Genomic DNA, 26466 nt, shown 5'->3' on the forward strand with positions numbered 1-26466 from the left:
TTTCCTTTAAAATGTATGGCCAGAAATTATCTCCAAACCTACCTCTCTCTGTCTAGAGCATATCCCAGCAATATGTTTTCTTTTACCTTGTTCCTGTCGCAAAAAATATCATCACCAGGTATGTTAAATTATTCCAGGAGCAACTGCTAAGAGGTCATTTCCTACCTATGTAGGCATGCACCCCAAAATTACATCACCAAAGGGCACAACATCCAGTGAGGTCCTAACTTCCAGTTTGGGCTGACAACAATGTTCCTCTGCTGACTAGAATCCCGACCAGCGTTGTCAGTGCTGCCTGTTGGCCTACAGAACAACAACCACCCACCATTTCTTTTTATCCCCCTCCAGATACATACATTGATTTCCTTTCCAACAATAAAAATTGGATTACCTCTTTTTTGGGGGGACATTTTCCTATTTGACTGATCCTGACCTAGCAAAAAATATTATAAAAACATGTAAATAGCTTTTATGAGATAAATGTGTCTACTTGTGATGGGAAAACAAATTTACACTCTTTGAGGTGAGAAAGTATTTTTGAATAGAGATAGATTTAGTGTATTACAAACTCACTTTATTTTGGATTTCTATTAGTGACAGTTACAGCATTGTGAGAAAATTTGGAAGATTGAGTATTTTCTCCTGTTTTAACCATTGTTTGAGATGAAGTACATAATGAAACATGGGATAATTAATCAGCATGACACTGCATTGATCTGCATGTTTGCAGAGACTTAGTACAATAGAAAATTATATAATTTGGCTCAGTGGAAACCTCTAATAACTTTCCTGTGTACTTTCATCCATAAAATAAATATTATCCACGTAAAGTTGTTTAATTTATTGACTCCAGATGTGTCTGGGAACACTTGGGTTTCAGTACATGTATTAAAATTTTCTGTGTGGTTATGCTGACTGTTCTGTGCCGCAAGAAGTCAGCACTTTTTTTTCTCCTGATTTTTGACTATTTTAAAAGGCAATTAGTATAGTTGAATACTGTTTTACATTAAAAAAATGCAAAACACTTAGGCCTGGTTTACGTGTGGGCAGCTGTCAGTGTGAGCTCTGGCAGGAAATGGTACAATGCACATTTTAGTGCATTGCCCTGCTTAGCTTTTTATTTCAAATTTTTCTTTAAATAATTGTTTTCCATGTGCCCATGTGGTAGCTTGTGTTTCTCCAGTGCGAAAAAAAGAAGTATAGATTTGTAAAAAAAATTGCTGATCAAAGACCACACTGATCGCTCAGTTCTCAGACTTCACGGAGCAGAGAGCTGGTGAATGTCAATCACTGGCTCTCTGTTCTGCCCCTCCAGCTTTCACTGAAATGATAGTACTGTGGAAAGGAGGGAGCTGCTGGCTCAGACTCTCAACGGCCTACTAAGAGGCTGAGCCAGCTGATGGTCAGGATCCTTTCAGAGCCTGGACCGGCTATCTGACGTCAGCAGACAGTGACCTTTAGCCCGCTCTCAGCTGAAAACGGGTCACGGGTGTGCAGAACGAACTGCACACCTGTGATCCAGAGGAGTAAAACAGCCAACAAAAGCTTTGGCTATACTTCCCCTTTAAGGCCCCGTTCAAATGTCGTGATTTGGGATCACAGGCATAATTGTCACAATTCTGCCTGTGATCCCAAATCGCAGCAAAAATTGCAGAGCGCTTTTGGGTGCAGTTATTCTTTAACCTTCCTAGCGGTAATCCCGAGTGTGGCTCAGGGTTAATTTACAGTACCAAAATCGGTAACCCCGAGCCACACTCGGGATTACACTGTAGTGCTTGTCCTACAAAGGAATATGATTTTTTCATATTTCATGTCTGAGGTTTACAACCACTTTAAGGCACTTAACTGCCTCCCCTTTCCCCCGCAGTATGTACTCTGTGCAGGGAAATGAAATACCTAGAATTTTGGATATGGATGGGAAATGCACTCCCCTTCTTCCATGTGACAACACACATGTCTTGTGATTGGCCAAACTTATTTATATGTTGAGGAAAAAGGAGTCCATGGCTTTGTGTAAGCACTGACAAGTCAGTGTGGAGCTTCTACAGGTCTTACTTTACCTGGTCTTGGCAAACAGTGTGGCACAGGAGTGAGGAGTGGCTACATGCTTCTGGGGAAGATGAGGGACCTCTCTCTGGGCAAAATGAAAGGTCACTTGTATAAATTGTATAATCCAAATATGATGTCATCTGCAAGAGTGGAATAGCCATATCTGAAAATGACAAAAGAAAGATATAGGTAAAACGGTCAAAAGAACACAAACAATAGTTGGTAGGTGAATTTGAAAGTATTATTGATGGATGAATCTAAGTTTGAGGTGTTCAGAACAAAAAAGGAAATGTTTGTAAGTTGTAGAGCAAATGAAAATACGTTGAAGGAGTGCTATCTGGCTAAATGGTTAGCACTTCCGCCTGGCAGTACTAGGGTCGTTGGTTCGAATCCCAGCCACGGCACCACCTGCCTGGAGTTTGCATGTTCTCCCTGTGCATGCGTGGGTTTCCTCCGTGTTCTCCGGTTTCCTCTCACACTCAAAAGACATGCTGGTAGGTTAATTGGATCCTGTCTAAATTGGCCCTAGTATGTGTACGTATGATTGTGAGTTAGGGACCTTAGATTGTACGCCCCTTGAGGGTTAGGGACTGATGTGAATGTACAATATACAATTGTGTTCAAAATAATAGCAGTTAGACATCACTAACCTGATCAATCACTGTTTTTAGTAGAAATGATATTTCTACATGGCAAATAATTTACTAGCAGGTGTAGTAGAGTAATAGAAATCCAACAGACCCAACAGTCATGACATGCATGCTGCTGATTCTGTGTAATTGAATCACTAATTGAAAGGGCATGTGGAGTTCTATTAGTGAGGTCATTCATTCTTTGAAAAACAGGTGGCAGTTATTGCCCTTATTTAAGGAAGGAAGGCAGCAAATGTTGTACATGCTGGTTACAGTTCATTTCTCTCTGAAATTCTAAGGAAAATGGGTCGTTCCAGACATTGTTCAGAAGAACAGCGTACCTTGATTAAAAAGTTGATTGGAGAGGGGAAAACATTATTATTATTATTATTATACAGTATTTATATAGCGCCAAAGGGTTTGCTCAGCGTTGTACAATAGCAAGGGGGACAGAACATGAGACAAAACAGTAACAATACAATACATGAGGGGTTTGAGGGCCCTGCTCTTTCGAGCTCACAATCTAGGAGGGAGGGGAAGTGGTACAGGAGGAAGTGGCTGTGGGGGATGGAGTGGTGGGAGAAGTGGAGGAGATCGGTTGTTAGGTGAGGGTGGGGTAGGCTTCCCTGAAGAGATGGGTTTTCAGGGTGTGCCTGAAGGTGAGGAGGGTAGGTGACAGTCTGATGGATTGGGGTAGGGAGTTCCAGAGGATGGGGGAAGTCCTGGAGAGGTCCTGCAGTCGGGCGTGGGAGGAGGAGACCAGGGAGCTAGAGAGTAGGAGGTCCTGTGAGGAGCGAAGGGCACGGGTAGGGTGGTATCTGGGTATCAGGTCAGTTAGGTAGTTTGGGGCAGCGTTGTGAGTGGCTTTGTAGGTCAGAGTTAGTCATTTGAATTTGATGCGCTGGGCAATCGGGAGCCAGTGAAGGGATTGGCAGAGGGGGGTGGCAGATGTGGAGCGGTTGGTGAGGTGGATGAGTCTAGCCGCTGAATTCAGGATAGACTGGAGTGGGGATAGCATTTGTTTGGGTAGGCCAGTGAGAAGGGAGTTGCAGTAGTCCAGGCGTGAGATGATGAAGGAGTGTACGAGTTGTTTAGTAGTGTCTGGGGTTAGGAATGTACGTATCTTGGAGATGTTGCAGAGGTGGAGCCTGCATGACCTTGATAGTGATTGGACGTGAGGTTGGAAGGAAAGGTTTGAGTCCAGGGTGACACCCAGGACTTTGGCGTGTGGGGTGGGATTGATGGTGGCGTTGCTAGTAGTGATGGGTAGGATGGGGGGGGGGGGCGCGGGCGGGGGGGAAAACCAGGAGCTTGGTTTTGGACAGGTTTAACATATAAAGAAGTACAGAAAATGATAGGCTGCTCGGCTGTAATGATCACAAATGCTTTAAAATGGCAACCAAAACCTGAAAGACGTGGAAGAAAGCGAAAAACTACCATTCAAATGTATAGAAGAATAGCCAAAATGGCAAGGACTCAGCCAACAATCAGCTCCAGGAACATCAAAGAAGGTCTAAAGTTCCCTGTGAGTACTGTTACAATTAGAAGACGCCTATGTGAAGCCAAGCTATCTGCAAGAAGCCCGCAAAGTCCCACTGTTGAAAAAAAGACGTGCTGAAGAGGTTACAATTTGCCAAAGAGCACATTGACTGGCCTAAAGAGAAATGGCGCAACATTTTGTGGACTGATGAAAGTAAGATTGTTCTTTTTTTGGGTCTAGTGGCCGGAGACAGTTTGTCAGACGACCCCCAAACACTGAATTTAAGCCACAGTACACTGTGAAGACAGTGAAGCATGGTGGTGCAAGCATCATGATATGGGGATGTTTCTCATACTACGGTGTTGGGCCTATTTATCGCATACCAGGGATCATGGATCAGTTTGAATACATCAGAATACTTGAAGAGGTCATGCTGCCTTATGCTGAAGAAGAAATGCCCTTGAAATGGGTGTTTCAAGACAACGACCCCAAACACACCAGTAAACGTGCAACATCTTGGTTCCAGACCAACAAGAGTGACGTTATGGAGTGGCCAGCCCAATCCCCGGATCTTAATCCAATAGAAAACTTGTGGGGTGACATCAAAAATGCAGTTTCTGAGGCAAAATCAAGAAATAGAGAAGAACTGTGGAATGTAGTCCAATCATCCTGGCCTGGAATACCTGTTCACAGGTGCCAGAAGTTGGTTGACTCCATGCAACACAGATGTACAGCAGTTCTCAGAAACAGTGCTTATACAACTAAATATTAATTAAGTGATTCAAAGGAAAGCAAAATCTTCAAACATTTTTCAGTTTATATAGTGAATGTTTGAGTTTGTAAAGAAGAATACAAACACTGCTATTTTTTTGAACAGTCTAATATTCACTTTTCTTTAATTTTTTTAGAGGAACAACACAAATTTGTTATATTTTTCTTCATGTTTTGATTTGGAATAGAATGTGTAGTGTTCCCAATGCATTTGTGTGTATGGAAATAAAAGCTATTAGAAGCATTTTGAGCTTTATTCACTTTTTTCAACACACTGCTATTATTTTGAACACAACTGTATATGTAAAGCGCTGCGTAAATTGACAGCGCTATATAAGCACCTGAATAAAATAAATAAATAAATCTGTGAAGCATGGTGGAGTATATGTAATGGTATGGGCCTACTTTGGTGCTGTTAATTTGGGAGATTTACACAGAGTGCAAGAAATAATGAACCCGAAGGACTACCTACCCCTTTCTTTCTCTCTTCCTCTCCCTCTCCCTCTCCCTCCCTTCCATTGTTCCATCCTATGTAGTCAGCATTTGATTGATGTAAATTTCATTATACAGCAGGACAACAACCAAAAGTATATTTCTAAGCTATGCAGAGCTTTTTTTGTGAAGAAACTGGGGAATGGCATAAATTTAATGGACTAGCCGGACCAATCATATATGTCAACCCTATTCAGCTATTTTGGGAAGAGTTTCACATTACTGTCAGAGAATAACGTCCTACAACCCAGTGGTACCTCTGGGAAGGATTACAGAGGGTGTTGGTTTAAATTTCCCATGAATATCTTCAAAAAGTGACAGCTAAAATGCCAGAGGTTTTCAGAGTGGTGGTTACTTCAGGATTCTCCGATTAAATGTAAAGTTTTATGAATAAAACAGTTATTTGAAATAAACAAATGTTCTGTCAATATATTAGACTATTGTTTCTGAACAAATTAATGCCACCAGAATGAACACTTTCATGTTCAGTGATGAACATCAGTTGTTATCAAACAAATGAAAATTTGTGAGGAATTCCAAAGCAGGCCATAGATGATGCGACTTTCTTTCCTGTAACCTAGCATTGGTTGCAGGAAAGAGAAACACTTGATTCCCCCATCAACACTGGCTGATCTTTCCCACAGTGCTATTGTAATTTGCCAGTGGGGAGCCTTCCGTGGCAGCAGAACACAATGATTACTGCTAGTGGCTATAGCAGTAGTGGCATGTAAAATATCCGACAGGCTGGTTGTACTGAAGTCAAATGATGGATCGACTTCAGTACAGCCAGCCTGCCCATAGATGGATTGAATTTTGGCCGGCCCCTGCTAAACTGGCTAAGTTTCTACCAGATCTTGGATATGGTAGTTGCATTCATTTTCTTTCTTTCAGTTACTTTATAATTTTCACTTGGATTGGCAATGCTTTTTCACTGTACTTAATCAGTGTATGAGCCATGTTGTGAATCTAGACTGCTGAAATTTTGACTACACATAGCTCCTCCTCTCCTTCTCTCTAGTACATAGAGGGAAGTTATTTGGTAGTTCGCAGAGATATCTGGCAAACCTCAAAATATTGTTTGAGATATCAGCTCAGAAAACAATGACACTAGAATTCATGCAAGATCAACATGTATTGTTCTGTAATTGCAGAAAATGCACTTAGCCTGACAAAGAAAATGAACGCAACCATCACATCTAAGGGCTAGTAAGCAGCAACATACTTACATTTAATACATTTTTGCTCTAGAGTTTAGAGTTCCTTCAACCAATTCTGTAAGTATAGTGCCATGTTATCTATAGCACCCTATCATAATCCATCATTTGTTATTCTAGTGCATGTTGGGTCAAAAGAAATAACATGATTGGTTGCTGTGTTTACATATGAGCTCATTCTTGTTTGGCACTTTCTATACAGTTTTATACAAAGAAATTAAAAGCTTAGCTGACCCCTCTTGATATCTTCACCACCTCCAAGAAATAGTAAAGTATCAGCCTTAAAGTGGAACTTTACCCATAACAACTTTAATGTTCTTTAGCAAGTAACTTTCATTCCACATTAATAATTATGTTACCAAAATTAGTGTGTGCTGTGAATTTCCTCCAGCATCGTTCCTGTTTCTTCATTGCTGTAGGCTGCCATTTTGCTGAAGCCCAGAGCCCCTGAGCAGTAGTAAATCTTTAAGCTGTCAACAGTTTCTACATTTTTGGCACAGTGCTGAAAAATAGAGAGCAACTGAACATGTGCAGAGCAGGATGAGACAGTGTGTTACTGGATTTTTAACCATATAGGAACTTATTTTTAATGTTTTAAATAGCTGTTTAATAAAATAATATGTATAAGTAATTCTTATAATTTGTGTTTTGTAGTGAAAAAGAAAAGAAATTGGCACAAACATGACACAGGACAGACAACAGAAGTCAAGCCAGTTCAAAATGGCAGTCAAGTCTTCATTAAGGAACTCCGGAGTCGAACTTTCCCAAGGTAATGTGTTGAAAATCTTTCAGGGTATTAATACGAATTTATGCAGAAGATATTGTCAAGACCAGTAATTCTCAACAAGGATTCCACGGAACCCTAGGATTTCTCCAGAAATTTCTAGTGGTCCCTTGACCTGTGGCTGACCGCCTATTTGATGATGGCTGTATAGTTCCAGGGCCAGCAACACTTAGCAGAGCCAACAGCATGACACCAGTGATTTTTTTTTTGTTATCTGGAAGGGTTTAGCCACCACTTTAACCCTTTGAGGACCATAAGATTACGGAATGCCAAAGGAATCAATTTTTGGTTTTTAAAGTTCGTACACTTCAGTTGCTGTAACTAAGCCATTTCATGAAATAATTGGCAAAAAGCTAGATCCATTTGTTGATAAGAACTAATATTTTGACTCAAACCAAAAAAAAAAAAAAGTATTTTAAGTAGTTAATCAGATGATACAGGCAATTAAAAACATGGGACAAATACGTCCCTTGGTCTTCAAAGGGCTAAGAGGCTTATTCTTCCCACTTGGGGATGAATTGGCGCAAGGTGACTGTTTGTAAAAAAGCAATAGCAGGACAGTCCAATGGTGTATCCAATAAGTTCTGTGCCAGAACACCTCCCAGTTTGCAGTAAAGGTGGTCCTTCTGTAGCGGAGAAGAAGCAGTCTCCAAGGAACATGCAGAAAAGCATAAAAAGAGGCGCCACTAAGTGCAGACTGAGGTTTATTAACAGACACATTAAAATGCACTTACGTGTAAAGTGAAAGACAAGCACATCTAGGATCAAGTGAAGTCTGGGACCAACAGTTGTCTCTACTGCAACACAGTCTTCTTCCTAGGTCCATATCCGGCTGGGTGATGTGAGAGGACCAGAACAAGAACTGGAACGCAGGTGGAATGCAGATAGAACGTAGCGCTTAGCATAATTGAGTGAGCGTGCTCCTTTTTCAAGCAAAATATCTTTTACTTTACACATGTGAGTGCATTTTAAGTTGTCTTTTAATAAATCTAAAACAGTCTGCACGTGGTGGTGCCTCTTTTTATCCTTTTCGGCATTATTTTTCCCATTGACCGACAGTGTATGGGGCTATACCCCAAAACCTGAAAATTGTTTTAGGGATACCTCCAGGATACCTCCAGGCTACAAAAGTTGGGGAAGGCAATCACATATGATTACAAGTCTACCCAGAAATGTTGTTTTGGGTTCAGGGTGGTGGGTTCTACTGATGTCTTCCGGTATGTCTCTGAAGGACTCCAGCTGTGTGACTCCCCCGCCCCATTCTCTCCCAGTCTTCACCACCACTGTCTTTATAGTGCTGGTTGCAGATTTTCATGGAATTCAACTGGATCTCTCTGCCACATTCCACAAGTAATATACCATTTGATAGGAGATTGAACTCATCTGTAACTCATCCGTTTAAAGCTCAGCTCCAGTCAAAAACCTTTTTTTTTTTTTTTTTTTTTTAGGGGAAGGATTAGTGCCTCAGTCAGGTTTTATCATGGATACACCTATTGTGGAGACTTTCTTTTTGGTCTGCAAATGATAGAAATTCTCTCCAACAAGGATGAACAAAGAAAAAAAAAACACATTTTAATGGAGTGAGGAGAGATTAGATCTTTGATAAAGTTGTTGTTGCTGTCTATGCTTTCTTGGTGTATCACAGGGAAAAGAATTGGGTGAACATCGTCTCACTGTGGTCACCGACAAATAAGAAAATCAGACAGACAATTTAACCCTTTCCCACTCTCAAAAATTAAATAAAGAACAAATTTCACTAGAGTAAAGCTTCAGCTACATTTAAAGTGATATTAAAGACTTTTGCCCAGAGCAGCCTCGATTCTCCACTTCCCGGGTCCTCCTTCAGAGCTCTTGGCCCCTCCCCCTGTTGAGTGCCCCCACAGCAAGCCGCTTGCGCTCATGCATGCTTGCTCCCGAGACCCATTTACCACTGTATCTATGAGACACACAGCCCCTTTCTGGCTGTGATTGACAGTGATTCACTGGCTCCCACTGCTGTGTCTCAGCCAATGAGGAAAGAGAGACTTGGGAGAGCCGAGGCTTGCATGTATAGCACTGGATCGAGAGGGGGCTTAGGTGAGTATTAGGGAGGCTGTGGGGGGAGTAGTGCACTGAAGGTTTTTTACTTTCGTGCATAGAATGCACGAAGGTAAAAAAAACTTTCAACGTTTTCAACTACTTTAATGACTTGAATGAATAGGCTGGTCTATTGCCATTGTTTTTTGCTTTTTTTTCTGTTTTGAGTATTGTATTGGTATGGAAAAGTTGTGCGACAATAGCCATTCTTTGGTCAGTGCTATCCAGGAGGTTACTGCAGCTGTATAGTCAGAATGTCAAATCAGTTTACATCTAATTTTAGTTTTGTGTAAGTAAAATCTCTGTGCAGGTTTTAACACATTGCATCTTTGCAGTTCTGCATCCTCTTATCACATGACTCAGTTCTGTAACCTTCCTCTCTCATACCATTGTATGTATGGGGAGGCTTTGTCCAGCACAGAGGAAGAAACACTGGAGGTTTAGCTAGTAGAGAATATTGTAGTTCAAACATCCCAAGCTCGCAGCACCACTACAGACCTGGAAGTCTCACCCTGTGGATGTGCTGGAAGCCGGCCGAAGAAGCTAATATCCACTAGGACTCCGATGAATGGAAGCCACACGCCAATATCAGCTTCTTTCAATAGCTCTTTATTTTGGTATTAATAGTCAACTACATCCATGTCATGCCTGCCCAGTGACCTCCCCTGTGTGTCACCACTACTGGCTTGATTGCAAAGATAGCTATCCTTAGTGGATAATATTGGTTCAGAGGATGAATGCCAGGATTAAAACTGAAGCCACTCAGCTGATGAGCAAAATTTTTATATCTTTCTGGGCTCAGATACACATTATACTTTGTAAAAGTTTATTTACTGTAGTTATTACAAAGCTGTACTTTCAAAAATAACTCACTTAAAATGATTTGTCTCTCTTTGTTCGGGTCTTGTGGATTTATGTTTTATCGCCCCAGTCCCTGTGGCAGAACTGTTCCAGGAATTTTACTACAAGCTAATCACTGTTCCCAAACCAAAAGAGGACATTCAGCTTACTAGTATTTCAAGGCTCTGAATATTTATATTCAAGTCCAGAAATTCTGGATGGAATCCGCCACATCTTTTATCACATCCTCCACTAGGGAGACTTTCTTGCTTCTGTGGACATCAAAGATGTTTACTTGTATGTGCCCATCTTTCCAGTTCATCAGCTGTGAATTTATTTAGGACCCCTACACTTCCAGTCCGTGGTCCTGCTATTTGGCCTCTCCTCTGTACCCTGGGTGTTCACCAAGGTACTGGTTTCAGTATAGGCCTTCTTGTGGCATACTCACTCTGGGAACTTTGGTTGAGGGAACAGTTGGCGAGAGCTTTGTTGGACAACATGTCAATAACTGTACAAAGGTTACAAAGGTTTGGGTGAATCCTGAGCATTCAGAAATCATAACTGGAATTGACATATCGCTTGGAGTATCCGGTCTGTTCCTGGACATGTCTCAGGCCAGAGTTTTCCTTTATCATGAGAAACCTATGATTATCTAGTCTCACGTTCAAATTCAGTCCATAAGCTTTCCAACTCTAGGCTTCTGCATTATACTTTTGAGGCTGGTGGTAGCCTCCACTGAGGAAGTTTAATTTACCCACCTTTACTTCAAACATCTGCAATGCAACATTTTGTCGTTGTGGGCTATGTGAGGCTTGTCTTGAAATTCCAGTTTGGTTGATGTCAAAAACCAGGCTATCCCTGACTGTAAGTGTTATTTAAAGCGGAATTCAACTCCTTTGTTTATCTTGTATCTATTATAAGGCTTACCTGTAGGTATTGTGAATATCTCCTAAACATACACCTTTTAGGAGATATTTACTTGTGTAGCAGCCGGTGACATTCAAAGCTTGTAAGCACTACACTTTCAATGGATGGCATGCTATCCATTGAGAGAGCTGTGCAACAGCTGTGACTACCACGCACTTTTGTGGGACTGATGTCATCGTGGCGTGGCCATTCAAACGGCCAGAGCCCACAGTCCCAGAAGGAAGGCCGAGTAAAGAAGGAGGCTCTGTCAGTGGTAACAGCGAGCTGCTGGAGGGCTTCGTTTTAAGGTAAGGCTAATATGCGATAAATACTAGCACATTATGATATTGCCTTGTAGGGGGGAAAGTTTTTTTTTTTTCTTTGACACTTTACTACCACTTTAACTGCAGAAGAGAAAATGCAGATCTCCTTCCCTGCCAGACAGGGCTGTGTTATGTGGCAGACCTGACAGATATTCAGATCATTTGGCTGGTAAATGAGCTTCCATATATGTATTTCATCTGTGAATTTAGCAGTTTGCCTGGAGTTCAGCTTTAAGAATTTTTGCATTAAAATATTACTTAAGCTCTGTCACACATTTCCTGTATGGTATACACAATCCTATTTGAAAAACACCATAACATTATTGTTTGGTGGGTATCGTAAGTAGCAAGCTACATGTTTTACACCATCGCTACACATAGCAAGCTCCTAACACTCCAAAACACAATAAATATAATTAACTTGGTAACGTAGAATGAAAGCAAACTGATTGCTCTCCAGGGTTATGTCATGATTTACATTGCTCCATCTATTATGCTAAGCCGGAGGAAAGAAGGAAAAAAATTACACTGTAACTCATTATGTACAGGTCTACATTGCAATTTTCCAAAATGCCAAAATCTAAAAGAAAAATTACTTTTTTCAGGTAAGAATTTTACTTTTTAAAGCAGTATTTAACAGAAAACCAAAAATTTGATTTATTGCAGCTTACCAATGCTTAGAAGTGATAGCTGTATTAGTTTTCTTTTTTATGCTTTTTTGCTCTCTTTTTTGAACTTGTGATCTGGCCAGTAACATACATCCTGTGTTAGAGTGCTGCTACTCTGGATGAAGGAGCACAGAGGTCACCATTGGACAGCAGTATTGGCAGAATAGGGGGGAGGGTTGTGTTAGATGTACTAACGGATTTAGATTCACTAACATATTGAAGCCACCCTCCAGCTAGCTCACACTTTATAATCAGTTACAGCAACAGTTTTTGTTTCCCTTTGGGATAAAGGTTTTACATAAATAAAAGCTGACCATTTTGAGCAAGTGTTAAATGGTTTGTCTCATCCCTGTAAAATAATACATCTGGAAGATAGCTTGTTTTTTAAAGAAAACACACAAAAAAACAGGACAGCTAATGCAAGGCAGCACCCAACACCTGTCTTCCTTTACTTACCCCCAGTTCACATACAGTATATACGGCCGTGCGTTTTGCACGAGCACGAGGGCCCATTCATTTGAATGGACTCCCATGCCCGTGACACGCAGGGAAGAAGTCCCTGCACTTCTTTGTAAAATGCAGCCCGTACGGGAACCTCGGTTCCCAGTACGGTTGCGTTTTCCAGTGCGGGTGGCGTGCCATTAGAACTAGTGGCACCCGCCCATGGGTCCGCATTCCTCTGTGCGGGTGGTGCGCCTGCACGGATTTTCGTGCGGATCCGGAGTGGCACCACCCGCACAGATGTGAACCTAGGGTTAAAATGCAGCATCAGCATTGGAGTGAATGGTTTAACATAAGATGAATACTATGCCCAACAAACACATACACTCACCAGCCACTTTATTAGGTACACCTGTTAACCTGCAGTCGCCTGCAATTGCTTGGTAACACAATATGCTAATCAGCCAATCACGTGGCAGCAAGTCAATGCATTTAGGCATCTAGATGTGGAGAAGACAACTTGCTGAAGTTCAAAACGAGCATCAGAATGAGGAAGAAAGGGGATTTAAGTGACTTTAAACATGGCATGGTTGTTGGAGCCAGTGGGCTGATCTGAGTATTTAAAAAAAACTGCTGATCTACTGGGATTTTCACGCACAACCATCTCTAGGGAAATCGAGACTCATCAGACCAGGCAAAGTCTTTGCATTCTTCTATGCTTACCAGATGACGCTTTCCCGCAAACTATATATGCTGTCACGACCTTTGATACTGTACCTTGCAACACCGCAAATAAATTGGCAACTTCAGTCACAGAGGCACCAGTTAAGCGACACCAACTATTTACCATCTTTGAAGCTCATTAAGCTCTGACATGACTCCATATTACTTGCAGTGAATGATGAAAGTGAGGCTTCCCACCTGTTAGGTAGATGTCTCATCACACAGCAGAAGCAAAAAAATGTTACATCACTTCTGCTTTCAATGTGAAACATGTTGTCACTTTCACACCTGAAAATCATGTAGTGTTTCCATTTTTTTGTCCAACCCTTGTACCTAGAACTTTACTACTAGCTGACGACAGCGACTCTTCTACTCATCTAGTCATCAGTTATAGATGCAGAGTGGGCAAATGGCTTCTTTTAGCCTCTCTTCCACAAGCCTTGGGATGCCTTGTGTTCCTATGACATCTAGTCTTTTTATTCTGTGATGCTAAAGCTAACCAGTTGATTGGAACAGGAGGGAGATTTCATAAGACAGTTATACACACAGGACATTTTGCCAAATCTCCCAGAAACCCTTCCTCCTGGCAGCAGCGTTTGGCAGGGAAAAAAACGCTTGATCCTTGTAAAAGTGTGTAATGTGTTTAGGTGCGTCAAGCGCTTGGACGATAATTCATTTAATTGGCCAGAATAATAATTTATTCTGGGCATTAAAATGAATTAGTGCTAAATGTGCTTAGTGCTTAGTCTCTTTTAGGCATGCTTTACACACGTTTAGGCACTGTAAAGTTCAGGGGTATAGCCACAGTGATAGCACATTGAGATTGCATGCAAAGCCATTTCTTTTAAACATAAAGTGTTAATTTTATTTAAGGCAAATGAAAACAGAGCTTCCAGCAGCAAATGAAAATGGCTTAACTTCAGCAACACAAAACAAAAGTGCACTTGTCTTCAGCACCAATGAAACATACAGTTAGGTCCATATATATTTGGACTCCGGGACAATTTTAGTTTTTTTTTTCAGGTATTTACCAAAACATATTCAAGCTATAGTTATGTAATAGATATGGACTGAAAGTGCACACTCTCAGGTTTAATTTGAGGGTATGTACATCCAAATTGGAGGAAGGGTTTAGGAATTACAGCTCTTAAGAGTAGCCACCCCCCCTTTTTCAAGGAGCCAAAAATAATTGTACAATTGAATCAAAAGCTGTTTCATGGTCAGGTGTGAACTACTTCTTCCTTATTTCTTCATCAATTACTCAGGTAAAAGGTCTGGAGTTGATTCTAATGCAGGCCATACATGGGTCGAAAACCGGCTGTTTAAAAATAAAAAAACCCGAAAAATCGGTTGTTCAATAGGCCGACGTTACCACCAACGGTAAAATAAATTGGCCGATTTTCATCCCGTCTACGGCTGGCATTTAATTACTTCTGTCCCTGCAGAGAGCTCCGCTTTCATATTTGACATTAAAAAGTATTGCGGTTGCAACATTGTATCTATTTGTATCCATTTTGGATACAGATGGTTTTATTCGGATACAAATAGATACATTGTTGCAACCGCAATACTTTTTCATGTCAAATATAATAGCGGACTGGAATTCTTCTTCTTCTCCTCCTCCCTCCTTCCTCCTTCCCCCTCCTTCTTCCTTCTTTCTTCTTCTTCACAACTGATGCGCATATTTTTTATCGGTAAAAAGATCGGCCGATTTGCCCATCATTGCCGCGAAATTTTTTTCCAACTTTATCGATTAAAAAAATGTGCCAAAATCCAGAAAAACGGCCAACCAATTAACCCATTAACGGTGTGAAAATTGGCCGATTTTTTTATCGCCCGGAAAAACCGGCCGATTATCGACCCATCTATGTCCTGCATTAGTGTGGTATTTGAATTTGGAATCTATTGCTGTGAACCTACATCATGCGTTCAAAGGAGCTGTCCATGCAAGTGAAACAGGCCATTGTAGGGCTTCAAAAACGAAACAAATCCATCAGAGAGATAGCAGCAACATTAGGAGTGGCCAAATCAACAGTTTGGTACATTCTAAGGAAAGAAGAACTCATTGGTGAGCTCAGCAACATAAAAAGGCATGGATATCCACGGAAGACAACAGTGGTGGATGAACTCAGGATCCTCTCTATGGTAAAGAAAAACCCATTCACAACATCCAGACAAGTGAAGGGCACTCTCCAGGAGGTGAGCGTATCATTGTCAAAGTATACAAGACTTCACGAGAGCAAATACAGAGGGTTCACCACAAGGTGCAAACCATTCATAATCCTGCAGAATAGAAAACCCAGATTAGACTTTGCCAAAAACATCTAAAAAGTCAGACCAGTTCTGGAAAAGCATTCTTTGGACGGATGAAACTAAGATTAATCTGTACCAGAATGACGGGAAGAAAAAAGTGTGGAGAAGGCTTGGAACAGCTCATGACCCAAAGCACACAACGTCATCTGTAAAACATGATGGAGGCAGTGTGATGGCATGGGCATGCATGGCTTCCAGTGGCACTGGGTCGGTGGTGTTTATTGATGATGTAACAGAAGACAGAAGCAGCCGGATGAATTCTGCAGTGTTTAGATATATACTGTCAGCACAGATTCAGCCAAATGCAGCAAAGTTGATTGGATAGTGCTTCACAGTACAGATAGACAATGATCCAAAACACACTGCAAAAGCAACCCAGGAGCTTTTGAACGAACAGAAGTGGAATATTCTGTAATGGCCGAGTCAATCACCTGATCTCAACCCAATTTAGCATGCATTTCACTTGTTGAAGGCAAAACTAAAGGCAGAAAGACCCACAAACAAAGACAAGTGAAGACAGCTGCAGTTAGAGCCTGGCAAAGCATCAGAAAGGAGGAAACCCAGTCTTTGGTAATGTTCCAGACTTCAGGCAGTCATTGCCAGTAAAGAATTGTCAATAAATATTAAAAATGAACATTTTATTTATGATTAGATTCAATTGTCCAATTACTTTTGGTCCCTTGAAAAAGGGGGGATGGCTACTCTTAAGAGTTGTAATTCCTAAACCCTAAGCTTTGGTTTCAGTGGAAAGAATAACACCTCAGTATTTGTATCAGTAGGAGGAATTATACCCTGTCATTGGTATCAGTAAAAGGGACAATTCCCCATGCTTGCTGTCAGTGGGAGGAATAGTGCCCCGTGTTTGGTGTCAGTGGGAGGAATAGTCCCCTTCATTGGTGTCAGTGGGAGGAATAGTGCTCCAATGCTTGGTGTCAGTGGGAGGAATAGTGCCCTTCATTGGTGTTAGTGGGAGAAATGGTGCCCCATCATTGGTGTCAGTGGAAGGAATAGTTCCCCATCAGTGGTGTCAGTAGGAGAAATGGTACACCATCATTGGTGTCAGTAGAAGGAATAGTGCCCCATCATTGGTGTCAGTGGGAGGAATATTGCTCCATGCTTGGTGTCAGTGGGAGGAATAGTGCCCTTCATTGGTGTTAGTGGGAGAAATGGTGCCCCATCATTGGTGTCAGTGGCAGGAATTGTGCCCCATCAGTGGTGTCAGTAGGAGAAATAGTGCCTCAGCATTGGTGTCCCTATTGATATAAAGTACTTATTTTCCTGTTATGTTTACATTTCTTTATGTTAATATTGTTAACGTTGTTAATATTTATTTTTGAAACTTAATTCTGCTTAAAACGTGAAGAAAAACAGTGTCATTTCATGAGATAATTTACAAAGGCGTAATTAGGGGCAGGGAAGGGTAGGGGGTGGCTGGGGCAACTGGTGGCGAGCAACACTGGATGTGTTTACAGATTGTAAGTTCCAAGGAGCAGGGCCCGCTCTTGTATTGAACTGTATTGTTGTTGTATTGTTTCCCGTTATATTGTAAAGTGCTGAGCAAACTGTTGGCGTTATATAAATCCTGTATAATAATACAGCTGCTGGTTTTGGCTTTTTGCGGCTTTTTCTACAGCCAGTAAACTCCCCAGCATGTTATCCTATGTGTCCATGTACACATAGGCTTTAATCAGCATTTTTTGGCAGGGGCATGTTTTGGCTGGAAAACAACCCAGAATTAGTGGGTTTCTAGAGGAGTTTTTTAGCTGTAAAAACGCTCTAATGCTGAAAAACGCAGTAAATGCATCAAACCAGCATTTTTTAGCAGAAATTTTATTTTTTTTTTGTGTAAAAAAAAAACGCATACATGGCTAAACGCTAATGCAAAAATGCTAAAAAAACGCTGAAAAACTTTTTTAACGTGACTTTACACAGCTAATGCTACCAGTGTTATTAAAACGTCCCGTGTGCATGGAGCCTTAAGGCCTGGCTAGCAGCTCAGGACTTGAAATTTTGAGCCTGCTCTACAGAGCCCTTAACAGGCATCAATAATTTTTTTCTGCCAAAACCCCACTGCTCCTAGACGCACTGGTAGTGAGATTTTTTTTCTTGCCTCTAAACTCCTCTAAGCCTGGGTTCCCACTGATGCGGTTCAGCATATCGCACAGGAACCGCACCACATCCCTGTGCAAATTACATGCAAATTCTATGCGGTGTGATTGAGACATACATTCTGTATGGCTCAAATCGCACCACATCTGTACCAAAAAGGAGCAGGGCCTTTTTTTTTTTTTTTTTAGCTATTCACACCTATGCGATCTGATTCTGCACATCGCTCATTCTGTGAGCCGTTTTCGGGGTGTTGTTAACATACACAGCCGCAGCGGTTTGCATGAACGGGGTACGATTGTGATGCGGTGCGAAATTCGCCAAGAAACCGCTGCAAATTCCTCAACGCATCAGTGTGAACTCAGGTTGAATGCTTATGTGTGCATGGACAGATAGGCTAACATGCCGGGGATTTTAACCATTTCAATACCGGGCAATTTTACACCTTCCTGCCCAGGCCAGTTTTCAGCGCTCTCACACTTTGAATGACAATTGCGCGGTCATACAACACTGTACTCAAACTAAAATTTTATCATTTTCTTCACACAACTAGAGCTTTCGTTTGGTGATATTTAATCACCGCTGGGGTTTTTATTTTTTGCTAAATTAACAAAAAAAGACCAAAAACATTTTGAAAAAAAAACAAGTTTTTCTTTGTTTCTGTTATAAAAGTTTGCAAATTGTTCTTCATAAATTTAGGCCAAGATGTATTCTACTACATGTCTTTGGTGAAAATAACCCAAATTAGGATGTATTTTTTAGTTTGTAGGAAAGTTATAGAGTTCACAAACTATGGTATAGAATATTGATCAATCCTGAAGTACTGACAGCCAAGCTAATTTCTTGAGGTCCAAGAATGTCAGAACAGTACAGATATCCCCCAAATGACCCCTTTTTGCAGAGTAGACAGTCCGACGTACTTCATAAGAGGCATGGCGAGTTTTTTGAAGTTGTATTTTTTTTGTCATAATTTTTCAGAAAATTAAAAAATTTAAAAAATTAGTTTCACAATTTTTTTTTTATATATTGTCACCAGTGCAGTACAGCGTCATCATATAACTGGCATGGCGGTGATCAGGGACACTGACTGGTGACAGTATGAAAAAAAAAAAAAATATATATATTTTTTTATTTTTTATTAAATTTTTTTTCTTTTTTTAAGATTTTTTTTTCATATTTCACTATGACCAAAGTAGTGCAATGTTACCATAGTAACATTGTACTACTTTGGGGAAGTGATCAGTATTTTTTTTTTTTTTACACAATTTGCTTATAGCAAAGAATTACTTTGCTATAAGCAAGCATTTACCTGAATGATATCGATTCATTCAGGGTTTGTTTTTTTTTTTGTGCTTAGCTGTGATTTGGCCACAGCTAATCACATGACGTGCATGTGATTAGCTGTGACCATTCACAGCTAGACACTAGTATACAATGGATGGCATGAATGAAGCCATCTATTGTATACAACTGTCATGTGACCTGCTGTGATTGGTCACAGCATTTCACATGGTACCGGCAACGGGGCCGATACTCAGATCTGTCATCGGCCGTGTCCGAGGTACACGGCCGGTGACAGATCGCGCTGCCGCGCCGCTCTGCAGGAGCGCAATCTGCGCATGTGCGGGAGGACGCTATATGGCGTCCACCCGGAACGCTGATGACATTTGCCGCCCGCCCTTCGGCCATAGGGCGGGCGGCAAATGGTTAAATGCAGATAAAAAGCGCCCAGACTATGAGCAGCTGAAAAAAACGTCCAGTTCGCATGAGACCTTAAGGGCCGGAAAGTAAAAATCCGGCTCTGCTTTTAAGCACGCAGATTTTTGTTCTGTGAACCTAGCCTTAACTCCACGGGTTCACGTTAATTCATAGCTCTGTGCGCTTTCACTGACCTACTTGTTTTTTTTTTTTTTTTTGTCTTTCTGGTTTGTAGAACTTTCTGTGTAATGGTTGCTGCTGAAATGACACTTTCCTGTGCATTACTATAATGAAATGTAATTGTGGGATCATAGCCATTAATAGCAGTGTGCTGTTACACCAGCAGCAATGCTAACAATTTGGTAAGAAGCAATTCGATGCAGAGTTGAAATAATTACATACAGTGTATGAACTCTGAAAAGCAATCTAATAGATCTATAAAACAGCACACGTTCAGTAAACATACAGTAGAGAATGACTTATTTTACACTTGTCTACTCAATTATTTAAAAATCTTTCATGCGACAAGTCTACTTTAAACGAGATCATGAAAGGGCGCATCGTTTTCATTTTTGTTTAATTATGTTTTCTCTATATTTTTTGTCTGTGACAATATATCACTCAAAATAGCCATCTATTGCTGCTTGTCATATCAGCTAGCAATAAATCACCATTATAAATGATCTTCTGCTACCAAAGATGTATATGAGGATTGGTTTGGGGACTTAGGACCTGATAAGCTCACTGCATGAGCACATAGAAAATTCATATAAACCTGAAATAACTTGACAGTAAAAATATGACTACGTTTTTATTGACTTTAAATTAATTCTTTAGAAATTGATTACAGGCCTGGAAGTAATATATGAGTAGCAAAATATCTTGCCCTATATTGGCAAAGGTTCTAAGCCTACCCTGTTTTATATTTAAAAAAAAAGTAAAAAGTTAAAAAAAAAAAGAAAAAGAAGCTTTATTTTAAACACATGTAGCAGATTTATTGCTGTCTGCCCATCAGTTTTTAAACTTATCTGCAGCAATTTTTTTTTTTTTTTTTAATGGTTGAACTGGATGGACTTTTGTCTTTTTTCAGCCAGACTAACTATGTAATTATCTTGTGATCCGCCAAACACAACTGTGTTATCCCTATAGAATGGGGGAGATGTCACAATTTTAGATTGCACACCAATTCTTATCACTCTTCTTTATGTAAGCTTAGCTCTAGCCATTTGTTTTTACTTTTTGGATAGAATGGGAAAGGCTTTGAACCCATGTCAGTTTGGTACTGTCTGTATCATGTTGGGGAGATTTATCTTCACTTCTTGCCAGGACACAGAGTAATGGGTAATCTTTTCAACGGGAACCAAGAATATGGGTGGGATTAAAGAAAGGTTAAAGTTCTGCTATAAAGCCCAACTTCAGGCTGGAGAAAAGAAAGTCCCTGCCAGTGGGGTCCCCTGTGCTGCAAGGGTTAAATGCTCATTGCGTCTAGGGGGAAGATGAAGGTCCTTCAGTATCATCATGTACAATGCAGGGCTAGCAACACTGCATTGTACGTGGAGGAGTGCAACCACAGCCGGGAGCACCTTAGAGAGGAAGCTCTGTGGGACCTGATGCACCTCCACCTGGGGGATCCCTGCTGGAGTGAATATGCATTACACCCTTTACATTACACCCATTCGTCTACCCCTAGGCAAAAACAGGCATTTAACTCTTGCAGTGTTTGTGGCCTCACAGCAAAGGCAATTGTTTTTCTTGTGCCTGGAGTTGGGCTTTAAGGACCTCACCTATCCAGCATACAGTGCAGCAACTCCCACTGTAAGCCTGATTTTACATTTCACCTGGCCTGTGGCAGCCTAGAACACAGATAATATTTCTGAAGTATATCCAAAGGCAAATCTTTGGTTGTAGATAGAGGAGGGGTCTCCAAACTTTCTAAACAAAGGGCCAGAGTACTGTCCTTCAAACTTTAGGGGGGCCAGACTGTGGCCAGTGGGAGTAGAAATTATCTCTGTGTCAGTGGGAGGAATAGTGCCTCATCATTGGTGTCAGTAGAAGGAATAATGCCTCATCATTGGTGTCAGTAGAAGGAATAATGCCTCATCATTGGTGTCAGTAGAAGGAATAGTGCCCCATCATTGGTGTCAGTGGAATTAATAATGCCCCATCATTGGTGTCAGTGGAAGGAATAGTGCCCCATTATTCATATCAGTGGAAGGAATAGTGCCCCATCATTGGTGTCAGTGGAAGGAATAGTGTCCCATCATTGGTGTCAGTGGAAGGAATAGTGCCCCATCATTGGTGTCAGTGGAAGGAATAGTGCCCCATCATTGGTGTCAGTGGAAGGAATAGTGCCCCATTATTCATATCAGTGAAAGGAATAGTGCCCCATCATTGGTGTTAGTGGAAGGAATAGTGCCCTATTATTGGTATCAGTGGAGTAATAGTGCCCCATCATTGGTGTCAGTGGAAGGAATAGTGCCCTATTATTGGTATCAGTGGGAGGAATAGTGCCCCATCATTGGTGTCATTGGAAGGAATAGTGTCCCATCATTGGTGTCATTGGAAGGAATAGTGCCCCATCATTGGTGTCAGTGGAAGGAATAGTGCCCCATCATTGGTGTCAGTGGAAGGAATAGTGCCCCATTATTCATATCAGTGAAAGGAATAGTGCCCCATCATTGGTGTTAGTGGAAGGAATAGTGCCCTATTATTGGTATCAGTGGAGTAATAGTGCCCCATCATTGGTGTCAGTGGAAGGAATAGTGCCCTATTATTGGTATCAGTGGGAGGAATAGTGCCCCATCATTGGTGTCATTGGAAGGAATAGTGCCCCATCATTGGTGTCATTGGAAGGAATAATGCACCATTATTGGTATCAGTGGGAGAAATAGTGCCCTATTGTTAATATTAGTAGCAGGAATACTTCCCAATTGTTGGTGTCAGTGAGAGGAATAGTATCTTGTATCAGTGTATCAGTGGAAGAAATAATGACCCAAAGGCTGGATAAAGGCAAGCAAAGGCCTTTTGTCCCTTTGGGAAAATTTTTCTTCACTTCTCTCTCAGAGACACAACAGGAAGCGAAAAGAGATTTTCCCAAAGTAAGGGTAGATGTGTATCTAAATCTCCCTTTACTCTGAAACTCGATCTGCGTTTGGATCATGCTTCCAAGGATACTGACAGGTGATGGGTGATCAGGAAGCGACGTGATGCCTCCTCACTGCCTGTTTTAACCCCATTTTTGTCAACAAATCACCCCATCCATGTGCATTGCACGTGTTTGTGGCACTTCTCTTTTTGCTAGAGTGTATAGCACTTGGCAGACTTGGCTCCTGCTGATCATCACATGTTGGATAAAATGTCACGACTGCGGCATGTAAACAACCCCACCCGCTGCCTATTGCAGCTTGGGGGGGAGGGGGTTTGGTAGGCGGAAAAAATGCGCAGTTGAGCCCAATGATGGGGAAACATAACATAAGCAGTTAAGTAGCTGCTATAGCACACAACCCTTATTCCACATAAGGCAAAATCAATATATACACAGTGAACCAGTGCAACGCTGCAAGCCGAACACAACCTGAATCCAAAATAATTAAAAAAGAAAGGATTATTAAAAAATAAAAAGTCAAAAATGTCTTCTTTATAATGCATTTCTTCCTTCTACAATCACCAAGTGCTTCAAACAGAAAAGTGCAAAATTCCACCACCAGATGTCTGCTCACCTCCAGCAGTGTGAGCTCACATAATACTATGTTTGGTCTAACCGCACTTTTGGCCCCACATTGGACACTGAAGATCAACTTGATGGATTTCAACTGTAGTTCTCACCTTGTTCGGATTACAACTCTCACTAACACTTCACCTTAGAAATAAAGAACTCCACATATAAATATAGATATATATTATTATTATTATACAGTATTTATATAGCGCTAAAAGGTTTGCTCAGCGCTGTACATTATAGTGGGGGACAGTACATGAGACAATACAGTAACAAAACAGAACACGAGGGATTCAAGGGCCCTGCTCTTTCGAGCTTACAATCTAGGAGATTTTATATATATATATATATATATATATATATATATATATATACACACACGTGATTTTGCATTTACGTGTAGGGGTCATGTGTGCCCTACCCACACCACCATTCACAGCTGTCAATCACCGGGTCCCGGTGATTGCCGAGGATCTCCGACGGGGAGGAGAACTGTTTGTAAACAAAGCAGTTCTCCTCCTTGTCAGCTCGTGCACACTGCATTGCATGGCTGTGCACAGCACAGCCATACAAAGCAGTGTGCTTACAGTGAAGCAGAAAGACACGGCCCCATAGTAAAACACACCCAGCACACAGTTAACCTTTTGATCGTCCCTCATGTTAATCCCTTCCTGCCCAGTGCCATTTGTACAGTGTCAGATGTTTTTTCTTTAGCACTGATCACTGTATTGGTGTCACTGGGGATGTCAGTGACACCAAGTCAGTTCCCCCCAGTGTCAGAATATCCACCGCAGTCCCACTATAAGTCGCTGATCACCGCCATTACTACTACTGAAAAAAAAAAAAAAAAAAAATTCCAGTATATATACCGACATTTGTAAACGCTATAAATATCACGTAAACCAATTAATTTACATGTATTGGGATTTTTTTTTTTTTTAAGCAAAGACATGTCTCAGAATACATTTTGGCCTAAATTTGTGACGAAATTTGATTTTTAACATTTTTTTACTGGACATGTTCAATAGCAAAAAGTCAAAAGTATAGGTTTTTTTTTCCTCAAAATGATCGGTCTTTTTTGTTATAGCGCAAAAACTAAAAACCTCACAGGCACTCAAATACCACCGAAAGAAAGCTCAGTTCGTGGGAAAAAAGAAGTACATTTCATTTGAGCGAAGCATTGCATGACTGCATAATTGTCAGTTAAAGTAATGCAGCACCATAACACAAAAAATGGCCTGGTCAGGAAGGGGGGTAAATCCTCAGGAGATCAAGGAGATCACATGTATAAGTTGTCCCACCGCACTGGATGTATACCGCTTCTGTAATAAATTGCTCCGTGATCTGGACAACCTGTGCCGTGAGGAGTCCGCAATATAGATTCTACAGTGCTGTGCCCTCCGTAATTTTCATCCTTCCATATGTCAGATATCATAAAACGCAGGTTCCGTTATGCTTAACGGCTAAGACTGGCAATGTATCCTCCGTATGTGGATCAGTGTGTATCACCACTGTATTGATTGCTGGCTCCGTCCATGCCTCATGACGTCATCCAAAGCTCCTGCCTGAAGCGTTTCGTCACGTGACTTTCTCAAGGGGAACATGATTGGCCGAGCCCTTAACATTAACCCTAAAATGTAACCCAAGCCCTTAACCCCAACCCTAACATGCGACTTTGGACACAGAGCTTGACAAGTTACAGCCAATTGATGGCAACGGAACCCCTTAAAATCTATGTAACTTAAAGCGGCAGTGACTTTGAATATGTTCCTGCACTACTTTGATGTGACTTGAGAGCTAGAGAGTGTAAAGTTGCATCAAAGTTGCACTCAATGCTCTCTTATTGGCCCAAAACAAAAATGCATAAAAAAAAACACTTTTTTGTTTTTTTTTAATTTTTGGTGCAGTGTCATTGAAGTGTATTGCATCAAAAATGTAATCTGCTGTGGGGAAAAATTCCCTGTCCCTTTCCAAAAAATGCAGCTGTTGAAAAAACATAGCAGTGAACGTGTCCCATAGGAAACCATGTTGAATGGACTGTATCGCATTCCTGCTAAAAGGCACAAAAAAAACGCATAGCTGTGAACCAGACCTTAGGGAGATTCACCCTCTCTATTTGTCTTGTTTACCATTATCACCAAGAGTGAAAGTGAAAGCAAACCCCAAGTGTTTGAGTTGTTACCAGAACAGCAGTACAGGGGAAATCTTCCTTTGGGGACACCAGTTCTGGTAACAACCTTACTTTGAAGAGATCTTCTCTCACTTCCTGTTTTGGTTATGGGACATGAAGTAAAAAAGAAAAGTCCCCAATGGGACACACATGGCAAAAATAAACCGAACTGGATATCGTATGTACTCTCCAGTGCCTCAGGATATGCACAGCCTAAAGGGAAGCCAAGGGTACCAGGACAGCGACAACCAAAGGAAATGCTTCAGGGGTGCAGCCCTCCTCAGACGAGGAAATCAGCCACTGGATAGAGAGAAAACAGGTGGCGCACACACCTAGTGCATTATCCAAGGTTTATTGTAGGAGTGAAAGAATAATAAAAACATACTCACAGACGAAGCATGTATCTAAAAAGCATAGAAAAATGACAATGGCCACAACGGCAGGCAAAGTGTTCTCACTGTCAGTGCGGTCAAATGGCTGACGCGTTTCGGGGACGAATTCCTTTCCTCAGAGCTGATGACCAACCTCTGATGCTGATGTATGATGAATGGAAGGTAAGAGCCTTGCTTTTGATGCCTCTCTATCCAATGGCAAAAAGAAACCCTACAGGGGTTTAACACTTCATTACTTTATCTGAAATGAAAAAAAAGTTTTGACTTTAGTCACACCTTAATTTGATTTGTACATTCATTTCATAATACAAGTGAAATAAAAGGTGTCCGTTTGTGATTGGAGTTCTTAATGTATAGGTTCTGAGATTCCTGACATTTCTTTTAAAGTAGCCATTTTTTTTTTTTTTTTTTAAGATTCACATAACCGTTTTTGTACAAAGTGAACAGGAGCTGTATTGTGAGTTTAATTTCTCATAGCTCCTGGTATAATGTTCATAAGCTCTTTCATGCATCTTTGATAGAGTAGATGACCCTGTTGGTTCCTCGTTCCGACACCTGCGTTTATTAATCTCCTTATTTCTGCAGGAACGTGTCGGCGGTGAATAACTGTCTACTTGATGAGATTAAACCCTCATTCAACTAGTGGCTTCTCTGTGCGGGTTTCAGAGTG

The 26466-nt window shown here is 41.1% G+C and overlaps 1 protein-coding gene across 5 annotated transcripts in view; it reads left to right on the forward strand.

Moving 5' to 3' along the window:
* The window catches only part of PHF2 (PHD finger protein 2), a 412799-nt gene that overhangs the window by 229335 nt on the left and 156998 nt on the right, over window positions 1-26466 (forward strand). For all 5 annotated transcript variants that reach the window (XM_089678677.1, XM_089678680.1, XM_089678679.1 and 2 more), the window contains exon 3: window positions 7293-7407. In XM_089678677.1, the coding sequence (XP_089534803.1) occupies window positions 7293-7407 (115 nt within the window). The remainder of the gene's footprint in view (window positions 1-7292; window positions 7408-26466) is intronic.

The sequence above is a fragment of the Staurois parvus genome, unplaced genomic scaffold (assembly GCF_062004578.1).
Source record: "Staurois parvus isolate SC_StPar_1 unplaced genomic scaffold, SC_StPar_1.0 ptg000209l, whole genome shotgun sequence".
In the NCBI taxonomy this organism is placed as follows: domain Eukaryota; kingdom Metazoa; phylum Chordata; class Amphibia; order Anura; family Ranidae; genus Staurois; species Staurois parvus.